Below are 23,234 nucleotides of genomic sequence, written 5' to 3'. Positions count from 1 at the left end.
GATTAGGGGAATCTTGAGTTTGCCAGTAATGCAGGGAGCTTGACAATACTACCTACTTCCATGTTGAGGAATTTGGATCCCATTAGTATATCAAGGATCCTTCAAGAAAGTTTATTGTGACAGCTTGGATGAGGTTGGATCAGAAAGGGAAAATGGCTAGCAGGAGAAGAATCTAGCTCTTACTATTTTCCATTTTGACTTTGTGATGTTACTTTAATGCTCTTTTATTTTATAACTTTTGTTTTATTTTATATGTATGGTGTTTTACCAGCAGGCATATCTGTGCACCATATAATGTAGTACCTAAGGAGATCAGAAGAGGTCATTGGAGCCTCTGGAAGCTGAGTTAAAGTCAGTTGTGAGCTGCCATGTGGATGTTGGGTAGTGAACTTGGATCCTCTGTAATAGCGGCCAAGCAGGTTCTCTCTAGTCCTTCTAACTCCCTGTCCCACCCCAAAGTAGATAGTTCAATCAGAAATGTGTATTTAGCAGTGTACAGATTAGAGTGATCACCGTCATTGACACAATCCTTACTTCAGGCTGGCTCATAAAATGATTAGATAGGTTGGCTTTCATTTGAAGCATTTCAATTTCAGTTTATAAGCATTTTCCTAAACAAAGTATTAATGAATGTTTTCTTTCTTAGAGAACAAATCTCAGGCATAAATTTTTATCTGCCTTATTTGTTTGCCTGTCTAAATATTGAGGAAACCTTGTTTAGCCCTGGCAGTCCTGGAACTCACTCTGTAGACCTCTAGAGATTGGCCTGCCTCTGCCTGAGTGCTGGGTTTAAAGGGGTGTGTCATCACTGCCTGATTTATCACCTTGAATTTTAAGATTTAGTTTCAGTTTGTTTCTTCAGAATTAGGGGTTTGTATTTTCAAACTTTCTTAACTACCATGCTTGCTATCATTTCAAAGATGTTGACTTTCCTCTATCATTGCAAGAATTTTTCCTATTTTGGTCTTTAATTTACATTGAGAGAGAGGGAGAGAGAGAAAGAGAGAGAAAGAAAGCAAAACATGTGTGAGGTGAGGGCACTGGGCAACTTGTGGGAAGTTGGTTTGTTGACTCCTTCCACCATGTAGATTCCAGGAGATTGAGCTCATGAGGACATCAGACTTGACGGCAATCAGCCTTGCCTGAAGAGCAGTCTTACCAGCCCTGTGATTTGAAGAAAACAAAAACCCCACTGTTATATAAAAGGAGATTTTAAAGTTTCCAGTATATGGAGTTTATCTTTACATTCCAAGTTTTTAGTTTTTGTTGTAGGTCACAGGACATACTTATTTTATTACTAAATACGGCCTAGAAAATACATGTTCTTTTGTATATTGGGCATTTATTTATGTTCATATATGTAATGAATACTTTGAGAATTTTATGTACATCTGTGTGTATCTGTATGTTTTTGTAAGTATTGAATCACAATTGATTGTTATTAAGTTCTTTATTTCATGTCTACTTAACCTCTCAGTTTGACAGTTATATTAAAGTCTCATTTTATGCACATATTTCCAATCCTTTTTGTATGTTGAAGATATTTGTTACATTCATAAGCCTTAATAATGTTCTTATTTTACATTTATACTGTATAAAGAGTTATGCTAATAGCCACTATTACCTTTTACCTATTCTCTGATGTTTAGTTTGAATTCTATTTTTTTCTGTGATCGATATAGTTATAGCTGCAGTTTTAGATAGTATTTATCAATGGTCACACCCCAGCTATTTTCTCTCTTAAATTGAACCTGCCAGTGTGCCTAACATGTGTGCCTGTGTTCCTGCACACAAACACACAGACAGATACGCACAACTTACATTATGTGTTTTTGTACATAGAGTATATATGAATATATGAAACATATTATACAGTTTTGGAAAAGTTACAGTGTCATATTGGGGATTAGGCTATTGCTTTAACATGCTAGTTAATAGGTGTACCATTGAACTGTATTCCAAGCCAGAGGTGATGTTTTACAGATACTTGTTTCCTCCTTTTCATCCAGTATTGCTATTCTTTGATACTGTTAATTGGAAATGATCTTTCTTCTGTCTTGTTTGTATGTGTTCTCTAAAGTTTCCACTTGTCCTTGTTATCTTAAAATTTTGCTGTTCTTCAACATGAGCTGTTTTAGTTTGAAGCTGATCTCTAGGAAGTTCAGAGAAAAACCGTGACGGAGATTAAGCCTGGGAACTTTTGTAGGAATGCAAAGACTTGTGAAAATGACATAAAGACTGTATTTTAGGTTTCTTTTTTCTTTTTTCTTTTTTTTTTTTAAAGATTTATTTATTTATTATGTATACAACATGTATGACTGCAGGTCAGAAGAGGGCACCAGATCTCATTACAGATGACTGTAAGCCACCATGTGGTTGCTGGGAATTGAACTCAGGACCTCTGGAAGAGCAGTCAGTGCTCTTAACCTCTGAGCCATCTCTCCAGCCCCGTATTTTAGGTTTCTTGTGTGTTAAATTGGAATTATGCTTCAATGTTAATTCTTATTTAGGTATCATAATATTTCAACTAGAATAATGTCTTTGATTATGACCTACTTTTTTCTTGTGTTCTTGTGGAACATTTATTGATTGATTTTCTGAATCAAATTTCCATGTAATTGTCTTTAGTTTTTCTCTCCTCTCACCCTCTCTTACTAACTTTCTCCCAGCCTGTACTTGAACCTCAAAACTGTGATCTTTCTGCTTTAGCTTCAGGGGTAGCTTGGATTACAATCATATACCAACTTCCTCATCCTCCAAACCTACCCTTGGGTACTGATCAGACGTCCTTGTGTCTGCTAAGCAAATGCTATATTCTTCAATGCTCATCTGTGCTCTTTATTACTACATTGTGAGAATACTAGTGACAAGTAGATATGATTGATGAAGGTTAAAAATAATTTAGGTGCCTGGAGAGGTGGCTCAGTGGGTAAGTCACTTGTGATGCAAGCATTGGGACTAAAATTCAAATCTCTAGAATTAAAATAGAAGCTAGGAGGCATAGTATTCTCCTATAATGTCAACACTCCAGGGGCAAAAGCAGGCTAGCTAGACTAACTGGAATTAGTAAACTCTTTGTTCAGAGAGAGTAATCAAGGATAATGTCCAGAGTCAACTGTAGCCCTCACTTTCTCTTTGAATATAAATGCACACATATACATGCACCCACATATGTGAAGTACATACACCACACACACATTCACGGGATTATGGAACCATTAGTGATAATTGATATTTTTTAGAGCACTTAGCCTAAAATGTGTTTTTATAGTTGACATATAGTAAACACATTTTAGAATGTTTTTTTGAAGTTCTTGTTCATGACACAGCTTTAAATTTTTAAAATTTATCTTAAACTTACTTTATTTGTATGTGGGTTTTGTCTGTATATATGTCTATGTTTCTTTTGCATGCCAGAATTAGGTGTTGAATCTCCTGGAACTGGACTGATTATGATCTGTTGATGTGGGTGCTGGGAATGGAATTTGGGCCCTCTGCAAGAACAGCCAGAGATCTTAACTAGTGAGCCATCTCTCCAGCCTCTTATGCCACAGTTTTAGTCTTCTTGTTGTTGTTCTGTGTCAGTAAGTGCTGTAGATGTATTTTGGATGTCATCATTTTAGTTGAGTTTAAGTTTTGGAAGTATATTTTATAATCGAAGACTCATTTACACAATTACTTATAGAGACTTTCACTGACTTTTAAAATCTGTTTTTGTATTAATACCAAATTAATACACAATATTTTTGCTTATTTATCTCTCCTTTATTTTCTTTAATGATTATGCAAAATAGAAAAGGAGAACTAAGCAATTTTTTTTTACATTTACTTTTGTACATTTACATTTTTTCAAGACAATGTTTCTAGCCCAGGCTGGCCTTGGAACTCACTGTGTATTGTAATGCAAGTTAGTCTTAAATTCATGATTTATCTTCCTGAGTGCCTGGGGATATGTGTTGTCATGCATAGGTGTGGTTCATGAGCGTTGACAATAGAGAATTTGCATGTGAAAATTCGATCTTTGTTATTTTCTGTAGTTTCACAGCTAATTTTTATAGTTTAGAAAGACATTCTACCATTTGTATGTCACATTTTCATTCAGCGTCAGATATTCTTTATTAACTATGTAATTCTAGCAGATGGGCTTGAAAGGCTCACTTTAGTACAGTTCTGTGTTTCTTTTTTCTTTATACCTTTATAGTGTAAATTAGTGTACTAAACTCTAATAAACTTTTCATATTAGAATATCTAATGTCAGATAAGTTTTTTTCATTGATGGGTGTTTCTAAAATGACTTAGTTTGGGAAAAGGATCAATTTAAAATACATTTTTCCTTATGATGCACTTACACTAAACTCATATTTATTTGCCAAAATTATTTTTTATGCAGAGGTTTCTGCACAGCTTGCCATATAGTATCAAAATAAGGGATAAATTTGCCAGAAAATATTTTTGTTATGTCAGTGAGTTATTGTAATTTTTTTCTGCAAATTGATTTTACTTTCTTTGATTAACATTTTCTTGGACTTTTTGTGGGATATGTAGACTGAGTGGCTTCTCAATGGATAATCCTGAGTCTATTAATATATCAAAGAAAGCTAGGTTCCTTGGAAAGTTTTGTTTTCTTTCTTTCACAAAGTAATGCTTCTGAGTATAAAAACAGAATTACAATTTGTATAGTTAGTTTGTTTTTGGACATTGCATAAAATTAAAGCGTGACAAGTATAATTAGCAATATTCAGCAGTTTCTGGAGTTGAATTCAAATTGAATAGGAGACATTGCAATAGTCCTGTTTTCTTACAGTATTTACTGTAGTGAACTGATGATAATGAGGAAATGTTCAATAGTGTATGATAATATTAGTTATATAGAAAAATACTTATAATTAAAAAGCTGTTATTCTCTGAATTGCAGAATATAGATTGAGTGTATTACTATGTGGGGCATATAATAATATTTTAAGAGTCCACTTTCCTCTGTTAAATGAGGGTTTAGTTGTTTCAGCTAGGCTTATTATGAGCCACATTTAGGAACACTGTTACCAAAATGAAGTCTGTTTGGTGTATAAGAATGAGCGTGTGTTTACCAGGCCTTTCTGTGTCAAAGCATTTTGTGTGTGTGTGTGTGTGTGTGTGTGTGTGTGTGTGTGTGTGTGTGTGTGTCTTTCTGCTTTTATATACATTATATTTATATTATTTATATTATATATAAAATGTTGTTTGGTGCCTTCACTCCAAGATCTTAGACATGAAAAAAAAAATTGTGTAAACACATAAATGCTGAGGTAGATGTATGGTGCCAGGCAGACAGCTCTCTGCTTTACAATCTATGGAGTAGGAGCTAAAAAAATTCTCACAGTGGAAATAGAACAAGTAAAATATGAGATAATTTGGGGTGACTTTTTATATATTTACATTTTGCTTTATTTTTTTTACTATGTGTAAGAGATTGAAAGGGAAAGGAAGTAATTCCCAGCTTTTGTATAGAACTAGAAACTAAATGCTGTAGTTTGTAGGTTTTTTTCCCCTATTATTGTCATCATCATCACTACTACCTCCCCAGTACCACCAAGGTTTCTGAGACAGTCTCATTATGTAGTCCAAGCTGTCTTTTAGTTCTCCATATTCTTGCCTCAGCTCTCTGAGTGTTAGCTTAGAGATGGGTATCCACCATCATGCTTGACTATGAAATTTTTATTTGTGCTTTAATCATATAGGGGTCTTTCATTACTTTATGACTTACTAGTTTATTAAACACAGAGACACACAGGGTGTCCTGAAACTTGTGATGTAGCCTAGGCTGGTCTGGTATTCACTGAAATTCACTTGCCTTTGCCCTCCTGATTTTTGGGATTAAAAGCTTGCCACCACGCTTAGCTTTTGATTTTTTTTTTTAAAAGAATTCTAGAAAGATATAATCTCATTTTAGTGGGTTTCAAAAACTGATATTATAGTAACCCTCTACTATAAACCTGTTTTTTCTCTATTTAAAAAAAGACTTCTTTATTTTAATTTTTTGCCTATGAATGTTTTGACTGGATACATTTATGTGCACCACGTATGTGTCTATTAGATCCTTTGTAACTGGGGCTACAATGTGGGTGCTGAGAATTGCACTATGGTTCATTTTAAGAGCAACAAGTACTTTTAACCACTGAGCCATCTCCCCCAACTTCTACTTCATACATACACATGTACAAGGTCTCTTGTAGCCTTGCTGCTTTCAACCTCAGAGCTTTGTGCCTCCTGGCAAACATTGTACCAACTGAGGTATACCCATCCTTTTCTAAACCTGCTTTAAAAATTGTTCTACCAATGTAACAACAACAATAACAAATACCACTTTATCTTAATGGTTTTGACACGGAAAAGTGAAATACTAACTTTATTATCAATTGGTATAATATGAATGAACTAGGTGTCTGAGATGATTAGCATTTTTAACTGGTTCTTTTTTTTTTAACTGGTCCTTTTTTTTAACTGGTTCTTTAATAGATTCCAGTTGTCTTAATAGTAAGGTATAGATATTTCTTTCCTTTTTCCTTCTTACCCTTCTTCAAAGTTTTATCAAGTGATTTCTCTTTTTTTTCTTTTTCCAGCGATGTGCATTTTGCAATCACCTTGGAGCCACTATCAAATGCTGTGAAGAGAAATGTACCCAGATGTACCATTACCCATGTGCTGCAGGGGCGGGCACCTTTCAGGACTTCAGTCACTTCTTCCTTCTCTGTCCAGAGCATATTGACCAAGCTCCTGAAAGATGTAAGTGTACTTACTCATGCAGTTTTAAATTCACTTAGGTATTTACTTAAAATATCACATGTGAATTTGGAGAGTTACTTTACTCATCTTAAAAGATAAATTAATATTAAAAAGATGATATATAATCCTAATTGTCTGAAAAAGTCTTTGCTGTTGGGTATCGTGTCCTATGCTGCTCCCACCCTCTCCCACCCCCCAACCCCTTGTCCCATCCCTGGTCTCACTGTGTAGCTCTGGCTATCCTGGAACTCCTAGGAGATCTCCCTCCTCTGCCTCTTGAATACAGAGGGATTATAGGCATGTGCCACTATACCCGATTTATTGTAGTTTTTTGAGGGAAAATATGTAACCACTAATTTTATTAGTATTCATTTTTTTTCTGAAATTCAAGGTTTTCATATTCTAAATTCTTATGCTTAAAAAGTTTTAAACCATTGTAGAAGACATACTGAGTATATAGTATTTTTGACATGTTCTAAAGAGCAATTCATGGAATGGTTAAATAACATTCAGTGTCTTTTGCAGAAGAAGGTCAAGCTGATTCTCTCCAATGTTGGTCAGGATATCATCTCTAGGAGCATTACACACTTCCTGATATCTTTTTTTTCTGTAGACTTATAGTGGGGACAGACATCTCTGTAGTGCGGCTTCACAATCCATCCCTTTTATCTCTAATCTGCAGTGGTATTGTTTGCATTCTTTTTCTACTAGTGTTTTTATAATTCTAATAAAAATTTTGAGTTTTAATGCATACATAACATTATAATTCCTTTCTGTTTTTTGCTATATGGATGCAACTGATACACACACACACACACACACTTCAATTATAGTTTTAATTTATATTGTGTGTGTATATGTGTGTGCATGCATAGGACACATGTGAGTCAGAGGACTACTTTGTGGAGTTGGATTTTTTTCCCTTTCATCTTTAGATGGGTTCCAGGGATTAAGCTTCTGTCACTAGGTTTTCACAGAAAATGTCTTGACCTGTTGAGTCATTTGTCAGCTGAAGAGCATGTTCCTTTTAGGAACATTTTCTTCCTCCTAGCAGATTTAATTTTCAGTCTCTGAATTTTTGATGATGATTTAGTCATTCTTTTTTTTGTCACCTCTTACTTACCTGTTAACTTTCTATCTACTTCTTAGCACTGTATTAACCTTTTAATCTATGCTTGTCTCTCTGTGTGTGTTTAGCAATTTTTAAGAGATTTTTTTTCTATCTTTTATCAGGTTTATGAAATACAAATACAGCTACTTCAGGCTTAACTATATTTACTATATATTGCTAAAGCAAACTGTAATTTGAAATAAAATAACTGATTTAAAGTTTTAACAATGTTTTAGATTATGCATATTAAATCTGGAAGAAAAATAACTTTTATACACAACAGTTGCTTTGAGGATTGTTTATCTAGTTAATTCTTTTTAGAAATTTAAGAAATTATGTCACTGTTTCTTCTGGATATCATGTTCTACATGTGCACTGTTAGTGGTTACTGGTCTTCAGTCAACTTGAAAAATTATGAACTATAAGAATTGATGAGATTACTAGTCATTTATCATTCTGATGATGAGAGATTATGCTGGCAGCTTAAAGTTAAAAGGAATATTGGAATTGGCCATTGGTACTGTGACTTCTTCCAAAGTAGACTTATAGAGACTCATAAAAATACATGAACAATGGGATGAAACCAAAGTTCAGTAAGAAAATTTGACAAGGGAATATAGATTGGAGCAGTATGAAAGAAATGTTGAATGAGGATGATTCTTCCCCCTAAAATAAAATTTTTTAATATTTGAGCCACAAATTTGACCATTCCAGAAATTCATACAAGGAAGAAAATGTGAGTACTTAATCTGATTCATAGTATTATTTTAGGATTTCACTCCATATGAAGAGTGGACACTACATGCTATAGTGGAAATAGTGAAAAATTCCTTCAAAGTAGCAGGCCAGCAGTATAAATGTACCCTGGGAAGCTATTTTTCTCTTTTCTTTCCTTGTCTTTAAGCTAGTGTTATAAAACCAAGTGCCCAATAAAGTAAATTTTATTTCCTGTGGTTTTTAAGAATGCACTGTAAATCTTCATCTTTCTGATCACCTGTCACATGTGCATACATGTATGTGGTGGTGTGTGTGCATTTGCGCAGTAGAATCCAGAGGTTAATGTGGATGTCTTCTACTATTGTTCATCTTATCTTTTGAGATGGAGTTTCTCACTGAATCAAGAATTCCCAGGTTGTCTAGCCAGGCTGAGCAGTGGGCATCTGCCTGTATTTCTCTCATGTCCATAGCCCCACCTCCACCCCAAGCTGCAGATGTGCACAGCCATCTAAATTCTGAGTTCTCTGGCATCCATAATTTACTTTTTCTTCACAGGTTCAGTTGATAAGTAGATCACACAGCAGTGTCCTGCCAGTTAAGAAAGCGGCAAATGGTATTTGTCACTTTGTTAGCAGAAATTAGTAAACTTTGCTGATTTTATCCTTACGCTCCCCCTCCCCCCTGTTGACTTGTTTCTCTTTACCATTGCTTTTTTATGTGCTGGTTAGACTGTCTGTTTTGTCCAGTCTGGCAATAAGCGACCTTACCCACTGAGCCACCTCTTAAGCAGCTCTTGTTGGCCTTTCTTATGGTCCCTTTACCTTCCAGTTGGAACAATTTACATTAGAGCAAAGCTCAGCATGTTCGTCCTCTATCTTGTTCTCCTTGTTTCATAACTATAGGTAAAGTACTTGATCTTAACCAAAAGCAGAAATGATCACAACTGCAGCTCAGGAACTGGCCGCCAGAGATGGCTTTCCTGTCTGTCATTGTCCTGCTGTGAAAATTTTGTTACCTACTTCATTGAGCTTCTATGTCCAATGCTTCTGCTTCTCTTTTCCTTTCTACTTTTGCATATATCTTCAGGTATTCTTTACTTTAATAGATAATCACTAAAGTTTGCTTAGGTAAAAGTATTGATTACCAAATAGTAAAGAGTGTGATCTTCAGAGCCAAATTGACCTGGATTTGATGCTTTGCCCTCTTAAGAATTGTCTTTTGTTTTTGCCTTTTGGTTTTCCAACTGCTCAAAGAGTTTCATTTGATTGTTTGAATATTGCTTTAATTTTTAATGTCTCTGTAGCTTGCTGAATGTATATGTATGTAATGTATATGCCTGAATGTATATATACATGTACTTTCTATAAAAATATAAAAAGCATGTATGTCTCTGTAACAAGAGGTGCATGCAGTTGGTGTAGACACCAGAAGATGGTAGTGGATCCTCTGGAACTGGAGTTACAAATGGTTGTGAGCCACCTATATGGATGCTTAGAATCGAACCTAGGTCTTCTGAAAGCGCAGCCAGGGCTCTTAACCACTTAATCATCTCTCTAACCCGGCACACTTACTTCTGATGCATCGCCAGCAGCATACTCTTCCACATGACCTCAGAAGGACTGCTTGGTGTTTCTACATGTGCCTGCCTTTTGACTGCTCATTTCCTTTCCTCGTGCTTTTACTTCACATTGATGTGTGTCTTTGACAAGATTGTCATGAAGGGGTTTCTGAGAAAATAGCACAAAATAAACAGCAATCTCTTCAAGAATAATATCTAGAGTAGTTACAGAGTGAATTTGAGTATATAGAATTGTGTTAGTGATTGAAATGTGAGCAATATAATTTTAGTATATTTGGGAGCATATTTTAAGAAGTGAAAAAATACTTACAATTAAATTTAGTATTAATTTAATTATCTTATTTAAAAATATTAATATTTCAACATGTAATTAATACACAAAGTTTTAAAAACTTTTTTTCCTACAGCGAGTTTGGCATTCCATATGTATTTTATACTTAGTGTACATCTCAATTTGGACTATACCAGCCACTCAGTAGCTACTGTGGCAAGTTAAAGTGGTAGAGTAGCAAACGCTTGGCAGTTTTATAGAAACATTGTAAAGTGTTTCTGGAAAACTAATATCAAGGTAAAATGAATTAAAACTGATGGACAGTTGCTTCCCAATCTCTAAAAAATAGAGTGGCAAAAATAGAAGATTAATTTTTAAAAGTGCTTAGTTTTTATGGGTACATACTAGCACTCTTCCTTAATATTAAGAAAAATAAAATATCCTCTATTAAATGAAGTAATTGCTACATTTTATTTTTAAATTAATCATTTTATTTTTGGTTTTTTGAGACAAGGTTTCTCTCTGTAACAGTCTTGGCTGTCCTGGATCTCACTTTGTAGACCAGTTTGGACTGAAACTCACAGAGACCTGCCTGTCTCTGCCTCCCTGAGTGCTGGGATTAAAGGCATGCATCACCATACCTGGCTTAATAATTTATTTTAAATATCCAGAAATTAAATAGCTTTTTGAAAATGATTTAAAAAACATAAAATACATTTAAATAAGTTGATTTATCCTGGGTTATTGCGGATACAAAATAGAAAAGAACATGCTTTCTGTCCTTCAAGGCTTTGTGCTATTGTGTTGTAGTTAATATTTTAACAGAAATTTCTTTCAAGCATATAGGGAAAAGGAATATTCAGTTAAATTCCAACTTTTCTTTTAGGAGAAAAAGGATGTATTGAGATTTATGTGTGTTTATATGTAAATTGTGGCATTCCTGTTATTTATAAGAATGTGCCTTAGGAAGTTCAAGCCGACTCTACCCTCTATGCAGCTGAGGCCAACCTTGAAATCCTGATCCTTCTGCTTCTGCCTCTCAAGTGTTGAGATTACAAGAGTATGCCATCATTTCCGGCTCCATTGATTGGCTCTTTAAAAAAATTAGCATCGTTTATTTTGTATGTATGTATGTGTGGCAGGCATGTACCCAAGGTGTTTGTGTGTGAAGGCTAGCGAACAACTTGTGCTGTGGCCAACCACACACACTTTGTAGACCAATTTGGACTCAAACTCATAGAGATATGCCTGCATCTTCCTCCCACCTCCCCAAATGCTGGGATCAAAGGCATTCACCACTCACTGCCCTGCTTGAATATCAGCATTTTATGAACATCAACGGAGTTTATACAACCACAGGGGGAAATGTTGAGTTCATAAGGAAAAATCAAGATGGATTCAAGGGTCCTCCAGTATTCAAAGTGGTTATGGAGATAAAATCCCCCACCAAATGCTATAGGGAACCGATGGAGAAATTGAGGAGTTGCCACAGAAAGGGAACTATAAACAAGAGAGTGATTAATTGTAAATTTTGCTTAATGTCAATAAGGCACAGTCTAAAAAGTAACTGTTGTATTTCGTGTGGTTATTGGTAGCCTTAATAAAGAAGTTTCAGGTATGAGGTGATTGTGTAGCTTGACTTCATGTCAGGTGTGCAGCTTGCTGTCCAATTTGTAGGACTTGTTTTTATATTTCTTTCAAGCTAGGAATAGTGCTCACAAAATAAAAAAAAAAAACTAACTGTACTACAGACACTGCTATGGCTTACAAACCCCATTACTATATAGCTTTTGGCAGGACAAGTCTTTGACTTCTCACAAAAGTAAAGGGGGATAGATTGCTACTCAGTTTTAAGATGCTTTACCACAAAGAAGGTAGAAAGTGCTTTTAACCAGAGCAGATTAGGTTGGATTGAACAAAGAGAAAATATTGTTCTGTTAAATTTGTTATAGAGCCATATTCACATTATTAGCATTGGTGTGCTTTTTGAATACCTTGTTTCTCTTTCTACATTTTAACAGGCATAGGTTGTATTGAAAAGCATAATTTAATCTCTCTTTAAAAAAAACTGTTAGCACTCTTTTAATCTATTTTAGGAGTGGGTGGTGTCTATAAGTATATTAATTTTTGTAACTAGAAATTAATATAGTTTGAGTGTATAATTGGCATATGAATTGTATTCATACTTTCCCTCAGTAATGATATTTTCTAATATTAATAAAACCTCTAGGTTGATTGGAGTAGTCTGTTTTTAATTAAGAAACACATTAATCTAATTACTATTAGCATCCTATTTTGGTATTTTTTGATTTTAAGTTTCCAAGTATTTAATATGAATAAAATATTTATTTTAATACTATAAGTGTCTCTGTTGATTGCCCAACCCCCTCATCCCCTTGGTTTTTTTCTAATACATGTACTGAATGTCAACTAAATGACCAGCATTGCCATTGGTATTAAAAGTATAAAATTAATTAAGAACTGCTTATGGTCTCAAGTAGATATAGGCATAAATACTTGTAAAATTACATGATTTAATTTCATATGGTAAACTTACTGTTCTAACATGGTATATATGGATAACTTCAAATGTCTGAGAGATTGCCATGTAAATTCCTTTCAAGTGATTTTAAATTGTTAGAAAAATATTTAATAATAACACAACAATTTTATTGTTTTGCTGTTAATTATAGCAAAGGAAGATGCAAACTGTGCAGTGTGTGACAGCCCGGGTGATCTCTTAGATCAGTTCTTTTGTACTACTTGTGGTCAGCACTACCATGGGATGTGCCTGGATATAGCTGTTACTCCATTAAAACGTGCGGGTTGGCAGTGTCCTGATTGCAAAGTGTGCCAGAACTGCAAGTAAGTTTCTAATTTCAACTCAAGGGTTTGTATTGAGTTGTAGTGAGACCTTGTTAAATATTAAATGTTTATCAAATATAATGAAAGTTATTTATATTACAAGCTGTAGTCACAATAATTTCACCATGTCCTACACTACTAGACATACCTGTGTTATTTTGAAATATATCTAAAAGAAGCTCAACATGCTTACCATTTGTTAATAAATGATACTATTTTAAAAATAAAGATTAGAAAAACAAAACTTATATTCAGAGGAATTGGGAAGAGATTAAATAGGACAATGAAGCTGTAACTGCTGAAATAAGTTACAAGCTTTGTACCTTCAAATCAGTGTTATGTTTCTGTTTTAGGATGGACAGTTGCTGCTGCCAACTGTTTTGATAAAATTTTGATGTTCATTTGAAAGACAATTAGTTCTAGTTAGAATAGTTTTTAAAAAAAGCATGGTGTTGAAATTAAGCATTTGGAGTTATTATTTATTTAATTTATTGTATTCCAGCCTTTGGTCATTTCTCCAATCTCTTTTGTAATTCTCCCTCCCAACCCATGTGTATAGCTAGTATGGCATTTTGAGAATGTTACCTGCATCTTCAGTGATGCAAAATCTGTTGCAAACAGACCATTTTGTAACCAGGAGAAAGTAAGGTCCAGGGTAGCCAGGGTAAGTATGATTTACTGGTTATTTCACAAGAACAGTCAGAATCAGTATCTTGAAATCGTGAAATTAATCAAACCATTTGCTTTTTTATTTTTGCTAAAATTTAGGAAGAACAATAGTTAACATTTATTTGATAATTTGGATGTGTACTTAGTTTCTTGAGAAGGGATATGAGATACATGACCTCAAGTCTGTATATGTAGTTGAAGATATCAACGATAGAACTTCGTAGAGTTTGTTAAACTAACAACCAGAGGCTTTGATGGCACATATTCTTGCTTTACTTAATCCTCAAGTTTGATTCATAATTCTTCTTTCAACTCTTTTTAAAGTCTCATTTTTTCCCATGGGTCTGAGAATCAGTAATGAGTTGCTAAGCATCAAGACAGATTATTCTGCAGAGCAGGGGCCCACTTTTGGTGTAAAAGAGTGTTTGGAGAAAGGTTTTCATTATGATTATTTTTCTTTTTTATTAATTGAGTTTCTGAATTTTATTTACTATTAGTGGGCAGAATGTGCGGGGGGAGCGGGCGCCCCTCCCCCCCGTATTAGAGGACATCTCTGTGATGGTTCTGTCTTCTTGCGTGTATGTGGGCTCCAGAGATTGGACTAAGATCAGTCTTTGTAAGCAAGTGCATTTACCTACTGAGCCATCTTGCCAACCCTGTTTTGTTTATTATTATTATTATTGGTGGCAGGGCTGATGTGTGGTTGTACATATCAAACCATTTTATTTAGAGACTTGGGATTGGAAGGGACTGAAGAAGTCCAGGTGATCAGAGGTTCTTGGCAGGACAGATCTTCATGACCTCCCTAATACTTTTTTTTTTTTAATTTTTTTATTTTGATTTTGTTTTAAATTTTAGCATTTACTGTTTAATGGACATTCTAAGATTTTTGAACCAGTACTCTTATTTAGACCTTACAGTAATCTTTGATGATTTTCACTCCCATTTTATACCTGAAACTTGGTTTGATGGTCACATAGTTAGAAAATCACATTGTAGATATACATGACAGATCTGACATCAGACTTAGTCTTCCTCTTTAGTTATGTGCCAGTGTCTTTCCAGATCATCCTGTCATGATTTGTTCCTTTCAACACAGCATAGTTAGCAGTTATAGCTCACCCTAAAGGATGAGTATTAGATTAAAAAAAAAAATGATGAAAGATAGTTTTTTTTTTTTCTTTTTTCTTTTTTTGTTTCTCCCTATTGTTTTAGTGCTTGTCCTGGATCTCACTCTGTAGCCCATGCTGGCCTTGAACTCATGGAGAATTTTTTGCCTCCTGAGTGCTGGGATTAAGGGCATGCACCACCACTGCCCTGCAGGTGCTTTAACATCTCCTCCTCTGTAGGAATCTAAACAACTAAGGCAAACTAACCATAGTAGAAAGCTTTAGTAGGATGACCTTTTGTGGATTCATGAAGGGGGTTGTCATTCTCATATTCTCTACAAAAACAGAATCTCGATGCTGAGGTTTTTATGATCTGTGCAGTTTTTAGGGCTGATTGTTTTCATATATACTTATGTGACAGCATAGGTTTAAAGATAATGCTATCTTATTTTTAAGGCAATCGGGAGAAGATAGCAAGATGCTGGTGTGTGATACATGTGACAAAGGATATCATACTTTTTGTCTTCAACCTGTTATGAAATCAGTACCAACCAATGGCTGGAAATGCAAAGTAAGTGGTTTCTTAATTTGTTTTAAATATCTTCTATATGTATCGCATAGAGAGCAGACAAATCATATACCTGTTTAAATGCATTTCTTATCATCACCTTTATAAAACAGCATATTGATTTTCTATTTATAATTTATATATAGAAACTTTTTTTTTTTTTGTTTTTCTTTTTTTGAGACAGGGTTTCTCTGAGTTGCCTTGGCTGTCTTGGAATTCACTTTGTGGACCAGGCTGGCCCCAAACTAAGAGATCTGCCTTCCTCTGCATCTGCCTCCTGAATGCTAGGATTAAAGGCTTGCACCACCACCACCCTGTAGCCTCTCTTTTCTCATTATTGATTACTACTGTTCATACTCTGGACTTTTGTAGAAATGGCTTTAAATAGTTGATATTCTTTGGGAGGTGGAGGCCTTTTTGACTCAATGTCATTGCTTTTAGATAGCTAGACACATACTCCTTTTTTTTCTCCCTTTTTTGTTTTTACTGAATCACGTATTGGCAGTTTTAAAAATATGGTATGAATTTATCAACTAATTTTTTGTATGATGCTTTATGAAAAGAACTTTTATATTGCTTATCAGTATTCCTAGTTATCTTCTGAAGTAAGAGAATTCTCCATATGAGGAAATTGAAAAGTGTATTTTAAAATTTATTAACTTATAACCCAGAGATAAAAATATATTGTATTTAGATTGATTACTACCTACCTTAGATTTCTACAGCTGTAGTATTTATATATACACCTGTTATTTTGTGTTTGCCTGTACACTTGTGTTAAGTACTTAGAATCATGCAATTTTGAGGTTCTTACTATCCCATGGTAGGTAGTTTAAAATAAGTGGTTATTTATGTTTTAGATGCTTTCTGAGTGCCTCTCTCTGTCTTTGAGATAGTGTCTTGGTAAGCACAAGTTGTTCTGGAAGTCGTCAGCCTCTTGCTTCCTGTTCAGTGCTGAAAGTACAGTCATGGCTATTACAACAGATTCTCTTAGTTTGTAGGTTTAAATGAGATTTCTGAATATTTTTGGTATTGTTTTAATTGCTTATATATTGAAACTTTTTCATCTGATAGGTTACTTTTGAATATCTGTTTGCATAGCACACCCCCCTTAATTTTCATTTTTATGACTATTTGACACTGAGAAGCTTTCATCCACATTAACTGTTTGTTTGAACGTAGTAACAGGGACATAGGTTATCAAAGTATAGAGCTTGTTTTTTTGGACATAAGTTACAGAAGTATAGAGCTTGTTCTTTGAATTCTCATCTTATTAAATTTTCTGGACAAATGTTCATGGATACAGTATGGGATGTTTCTTATTCCTTTTGCTCAGACAGCTTTATTGAACCTGTTGTCAACACTCACACCTGGAGTTTCCATCTCCTTCAAACACATTCCAGATTTTTTTAAGTGTCTGAATGGCATAACTTCTTGAAACCCACTCTGTGGATCGGCTTGTGAATGTTGATGGTATATTCTTGGGTAACAACATTGTTGATGACAGAATGGCCATTCTTTTTCTTGCTAGTCTTCTTTGAGAGAACCATATGCTTTGTATTGAAGGTGGCAGGATAGGATGTGCCATCCTTGTCTGTTTTCCTAAGGAACAAAATTCCATGACCTGTGTATATGGTTATTGATTTGTCTGTTTTAGTATGTTAATGACCTGGAGATGTTTGTTCAATGAATGTCACTTGAATCTTTCTTAGGAATTTACTAAGGCTTTTCTAATATTGTGTATAAACTTGGTCAGTTGACTGACAACTCTACCTACTTAGGTACTACTCCTTTGTGTGTGGTGTGTGTGTGTGTGTGTGTGTGTGTGTGTGTGTGTGTGTGTGTGTGTGTTTAGTTTGGGTTTTTGAGACAATGTCTGGCTAGCCTAGGCTGGCCTCAAACTCCCATACCTTTTAGTCTTTTAGTCTTTTGTTTCCCCAGGGCTGGGATTGGAGATGTGAACCATTCTGGCTGGCTTCATTCATCATTTTTTCCTTACATCAGTAGGCTGGGTTTTCTGGGCCTTGCAATGGCAGTTGCAGAGTTCTGGTCTCCGGCTGTCATTGTACCACAGTTTAGCATCCTCTGTGACCACTTCCTCCTCTGGGTTGATCTGTGTTGTCTGCTTCCTTCAGTTGCTCTTGCTGCTGACAGGCAAGTCCTCAGGCTCCTGCATGAATCTCCCATGTGTTACCAGTCTCTCCACAGACAGCAGAAGACACAGAGGTTCAGAGAGGCCCAAATTATAGAGCTGTGAGACTCATATTCAAGAGAGTGAGGCAGGAGGATGGATAGTTGTGGCTACAGAGTGAGACTCTTTTTAATGTTCTAAAACTTATTAAATAATCGAAAGGTCATATTAAGCCAGACGTTGTGGACTTTAGTCCCAGCACTCAGGAAGCAGAGGCAGAGGGATCTCTGTTGGTACTACTCCCTTTTGTAGTACCAAGTAAGTAAGCAATAAGACTTACATATTCAATAGTACAAAGTTTTAATTTTTTTTCAGTAAAAATAGAAAATAGGAATTATTTAAGTTTACTTTAAATTCTCAGCTCATTCAGTAAAACTGATTTATTACATTAACAAACAAATTACTACAGATACTAAAGTTATGTAGACAATCAAGGCAGTCATTACAGTTCTCCATATTCTTCCTTTGATATCTATACTAGCTAATAATAAATTCTGGTTTTATATTTGGTGAAGATTGAGTGGATAGGTAAATTATCCCCACTTAATTGTAGACAGGAGTTTTCATCTCCTGTCTTCAAATTATGTAGTACAGATCCATATGCAACCCCCCGTTTACTTCAGTTATTGCAATTTTTTTTTTTTTGTTTTTTGTTTTTCAAGATAGAATTTCTCTTTGTAGCTTGCTCTGTAGACCAGGCTGACCTCAAACTCAGAGATTTGCCTTCCTCTGCCTCCTGTTTGCTGAGATTAAAGGCATGTGCTACGACCACCCAGTTATTGTAGTTATTGTAATCTTAATTTTTTTATGTTACTTATTTATGTATTTTTATTTATGAGTTCTCTATCTGCATGTATGCTTGCATGCCAGAAGAGGGCATTAGACCCCATTACAGATGGTTGTGAGCCACCCTGTGGTTGCTGGGAATTGAACTCAGGACCTCCGGAAGAGCAGCCAGTGCTCTTAACCACTGAGCCATCTCTACAGCCCTTGTAATCTTAATTTAAAAATAAAACTAAATAGAATTCATAAAGTAAATACAATTGAGTTAAAATATTAATATAATTTAACAAATGGCTTTCCTTTGAAGCTAACTTGCAAAGACTGGGTTTAATGGGGGATTGTATACTTAAATCCCATTCTTTGACTTTAACTATTTTGACACAAAGTTTTTGTATAAAAATAGTATTGATAATACAAGCCTTTTGCTTATTAGTTTAATCACATTGCAGAAGGCCAGCAGGTAGACTTTGAATACTAGATGTTTTTTATTTCTATGACCATTTTGACCAATTTTTAGACCAGTGCTGTCTAACAGAAACATAATATAAATCATTTACATAATTCAAAACTATATTTCATTTAACACAAAGACAATCACTGTAAAATTGAGAGCTTTACTTTCTTTCCACTTCTTCACATCTGATTTCTGTTTTAAAAAATCCACAGCATACATTAAATTGAAATATGTGCCATCCACATTTCAAGTATTGAATAGCCACATGTGTATAGTAGCTGCCATGTCAGAACACAATTTCAGGCTCTCGTGATTTCCCAAGCACATGTTATTCTACCCTGGGAGGCCAATAATGGAAACAGTGGGTATTCCTTTCCTATAGATTATGGGTAGCAGGCCAGGGTACCCATTCAATGTTAATGCTTCATTCTTTCAATTACAATATTCTGCTGTTACCGGAAACAAATCAATGTGATATGCACTGAACATTTTTGATTGCATTTGATCTCTTTTTCTCTGAAACAGACTGGAGGCCTTTTGGAGATGCAGATGTCAGTGGTGGAGAGGCAGGGCATTTGGTTCCTTGCAGATAGAGTGAGCTCTATTAAGGGGCCATTTAATCTTGTTTGTATGAGCTGCACCAGCTCATTTCAAGCACCAGAGTTTGTGTTCATTAGCATCTTGGACACAGCACCACATCAAGAGCAAGCCACAGCCAAAAAAGGAGGGCTCTAGCTAGACCAAGTTTAAAATGTGCCACTAGACTAAAATTTGTAATGTTATACAACTCTGTAAAAGCTTGGTTTACAGATTCAATCTCATGAGATAGTCAGTAACAAATGTCATATCAATCCATTATTTCCACAGTTCTGCACTGAAGTTTATTGATGTGCTGTTGTTGGTAGTTTATCTGCTGTAAGTAGTTATGTGCAAGACAGGAGTATGCTATGAGGATTATGACATTGTCTGTAGTGGTGCACATTCTTGTGCTGTTCAGACATCTGGTCTTTTTGCCACAATTAAAAACAAACAAGCAAAAAACAACTCCCTTTGTTCTTAACATCTTTTACAGTACCTAGGATTAGTGTAAATAAATGCAGGGACAATAGTCTGCCTTTTGGCGTCCCTGACATCAGTTGTTACATTTTATTTTCATTTTTGATTATCCAGGGTCTTTCTTTTGTAGCTCAGATTGGTTTAGTGTTTCTGCTGCCTTAGCTTCTAGTGCAGGGATCACAGGTGAACCATGAATATTTCTATGAAAAAGTTTCAGTTCATAGTTGTTTTGTTAATAAACAAACACAGAGCTGTCTTCCTTCAGCCCCCTGTTCTTGTCCTATTGGCTCACTCAAGAAAGGGCTTCTGGTTTATCTCTTCCTGGCTTTATTGTTCAGTGTATTGTGTGTTTGGAAGCATGGAGTGAGTCTGTGAACGCGGCACGTAGAATTGGAGGTGTGAGGTTGCTGGGCTAGTGAGTGTGGTGGAACCCATCTTGAGGTGTCCCACAGAACAGTAAGGTTTTCCGTCAGAGCTAGAGAGGGAGTGGTGCTCTGTGGAAGGGAGGCATTGAACTGCTTTATCAGCCCTCCTTTGGCCCGTTACCCTCTTTGGAACTACTTTCTTGTGCTTTTTATACTTTTTAAGCAAGAAGGCTGAGGGTGCTGATAAGGAAGGTGCTCAGGCCTCAGGCCTGGTGTCGCAGTGGCTGAAGCACAGAGGGGAACAGTTGAAGTGATTGACACCTGGCATCGGAGGCTGCATTCTATCTAACATTCTAGAGCAGGCCCCAGTGAGATGTGAGAGGTGAAATGTGAGCAGAAGGATTCATCACCTGGAGAACAAGATGCTTTAAGTAACTCTGCTCAGGTGTTGCTACCTTGAAGGTGGAGCCTGTGGGCTGAAGACCCAGCTGCTTTAGTAGCTCCAGTTCCTTTTCTGCCTAAGGAGAAAACCACACTGCATGATGTGACGTGTTTATACTTTGGTCTTTGCTACATGCCTCTACTTGCTGTAGCTTTCTGAAATACAAAGGTAAATTCATAATTCTTTTTCTTTTCTTTCTGAAGGAAGTGATATTTAAGGCTATAAATTTACCTTTGATTATAACTTTGGTTGCTTTCAAGCCTATTGGTAACTTGGTGTGTAAACCTGACCTAATGTACTGAAATTTAGGTGTTACACCTAAATTGCACTCAGAATTTAACTGGTGTAGGGTTTTTTGCTTTGTTTTGAGGAGAGGCCCTCATCTTGTAGTTCTGGCAGGCTTGGAACTTGGTGTGTAGACTGTGCTAGTGATAAATCTGTAGGTTACCACAGCCTCCGGAGTGCACGGATTGCAGGTCTGGGATGTTGTAGGTTTTTAAGCAAATGCTACCACACTTGTAATAATCACTTTTAAAATGATGTTTGTGCTTATTAACTTTCTGGATAGATAAAACCAGTTTACTATATTTTTTGACTAGCAGATTTAAAAATTAATAAAAATTAATCATGTTTATTTGTTTTATCAATTTCTCCTTGTGTTGTCCTCCTTTAACTAAACATATATGTTTGGCTTTGACTTAGCAAAAGGCTGGGCCACTGTTTTATTAGTGTAAAACTACTCTGTCCTGTGCAGTTGCTCCCCGCTCCCCCACCTACTTTACCCAGTAACATGAGTAAGTAGCCTTTTCACCAATATTTTATATTTTAATGTCCTTTTATTCTGCAGCCTTCTGTGCCATTTCAAATGTGCGTTTTAAATGATTTAATAGTTAAGTATTTAAATACCTCCCTCCCTCCCTGCCTCCCTGCCTCCCTCCTTCCTTCCTTTCTTCCTTCCTTCCTTCCTTCCTTCCTTCCTTCCTTCCTTCCTCTCCCCCCCCATTCCCTCTTTCCTCCCTCCCTCCTGATTTTTTGAGACAGAATTTCTTTGTTTAACTCTGGCTGTCCTAGAATTCACTTTGTAGACCAGGCTAGCCTTAAACTCAGAGATTTGCCTGCCTCTGGCTCCCTAGTGCTGGAATTAAAGATGTGCGCCAGTATCTGGCTCCTTCCTCCATTTTTGTATATGAATTTCTGTGCTTGTATATTACAGATTTCTTTATAAAGTTACTTGAAAATTATTATTATTATTATTATTTTTCGAGACAGGGTTTCTCTGTGTAGCTTTGCGCCTTTCCTGGAGCTCACTTGGTAGTCCAGGCTGGCCTCGAACTCACAGAGATCCGCCTGGCTCTGCCTCCCGAGTGCTGGGATTAAAGGCGTGCACCACCATCGCCCGGCTTGAAAATTATTTTAAATGAAAAGTTGGAGACAACATGCAGACCATTTAACCTTGGTTCAGCTGTTGTTAGCATTTTTGGGGTCATGTGCGCTCTCTGATTGTTCCCATCATTCTGTAACTTTACCATTTGATTGATTACTGCAACAGAGCTACATCTTGCCCACTCCACTTTTTGACAGTTAAGTTACCTACATAATGCCCTTTTTAGCTTTGGATATTTCAATATGTAAGACTATAAGAATATTCTTGTTGAACATGGTGTCCCCCAGATGAGTATTCTTCCCCAAACACAGTATCGCTGTTTCTCCAGAAACTTATGTCAGTATAGTTATTTCATCTATTTTCCCTCTGCTGCTTGATTTAATGTTTCATATAGTATCTTTTCTTCCGAAGTAGGTTCTGGGTCTAGTTTAATGTTAGAGATTCCACTTAATTGTTAGGTCTCTCTCTCTCTCTCTCTCTCTTTTTTTTTTTTCTGAGACAGGGTTTCTCTGTGTAGCTTTGCGCCTTTCCTGGAACTCGCTTTGGAGACCAGGCTGGCCTTGAACTCACAGAGATCCGCCTGGCTCTGCCTCCTGAGTGCTGGGATTAAAGGCGTGCGCCACCACCGCCCAGCCTCTGTTTTTTTTATCCTTTAATCTGAAGGTTTTTCTGAAGTCTTTACCTTTTGACCTGGTCATTTTTAAAGACCCTGCTTATTTTCCTCCCCACCTCCACCCCCCAACATAGAAGTATCCTTATTTTGTTTTTGTTATTTCCTCACGGTTAGATTCCTCAAGGTGTCATACACAACAGGATCCATAGATGCTCGTCAGTCTCCATAGGAATTACCTGGTTAGGATGCTGCCAGATTCCTCTACTCTTTGTTCCACCCTCTCTATCTAACAACC

General features: G+C 35.9%; 1 protein-coding gene and 1 pseudogene across 17 annotated transcripts in view; one reads left to right on the top strand and one right to left on the bottom strand.

Moving 5' to 3' along the window:
- Kmt2c (lysine methyltransferase 2C) overlaps positions 1-23,234 on the top strand; it is a 231,185-nt gene that overhangs the window by 100,111 nt on the left and 107,840 nt on the right. For 16 of the 17 annotated variants that reach the window (XM_028879484.2, XM_028879492.2, XM_028879494.2 and 13 more), the window contains exons 7-9: positions 6,600-6,762; positions 13,134-13,305; positions 15,540-15,654. In XM_028879484.2, coding sequence (XP_028735317.1) covers positions 6,600-6,762; positions 13,134-13,305; positions 15,540-15,654 — 450 coding nt within the window. Of the gene's footprint in view, positions 1-6,599; positions 6,763-13,133; positions 13,306-15,539; positions 15,655-23,234 lie in introns of those variants that run through there. The other variant, XM_028879501.2, reaches the window with a different exon arrangement.
- LOC114700065 lies at positions 16,763-17,254 on the bottom strand (annotated as a pseudogene).

This window comes from Peromyscus leucopus, chromosome 3 (genome assembly GCF_004664715.2).
Source record: "Peromyscus leucopus breed LL Stock chromosome 3, UCI_PerLeu_2.1, whole genome shotgun sequence".
In the NCBI taxonomy this organism is placed as follows: domain Eukaryota; kingdom Metazoa; phylum Chordata; class Mammalia; order Rodentia; family Cricetidae; genus Peromyscus; species Peromyscus leucopus.
This window is presented reverse-complemented; position numbering and strand designations above follow the sequence as displayed.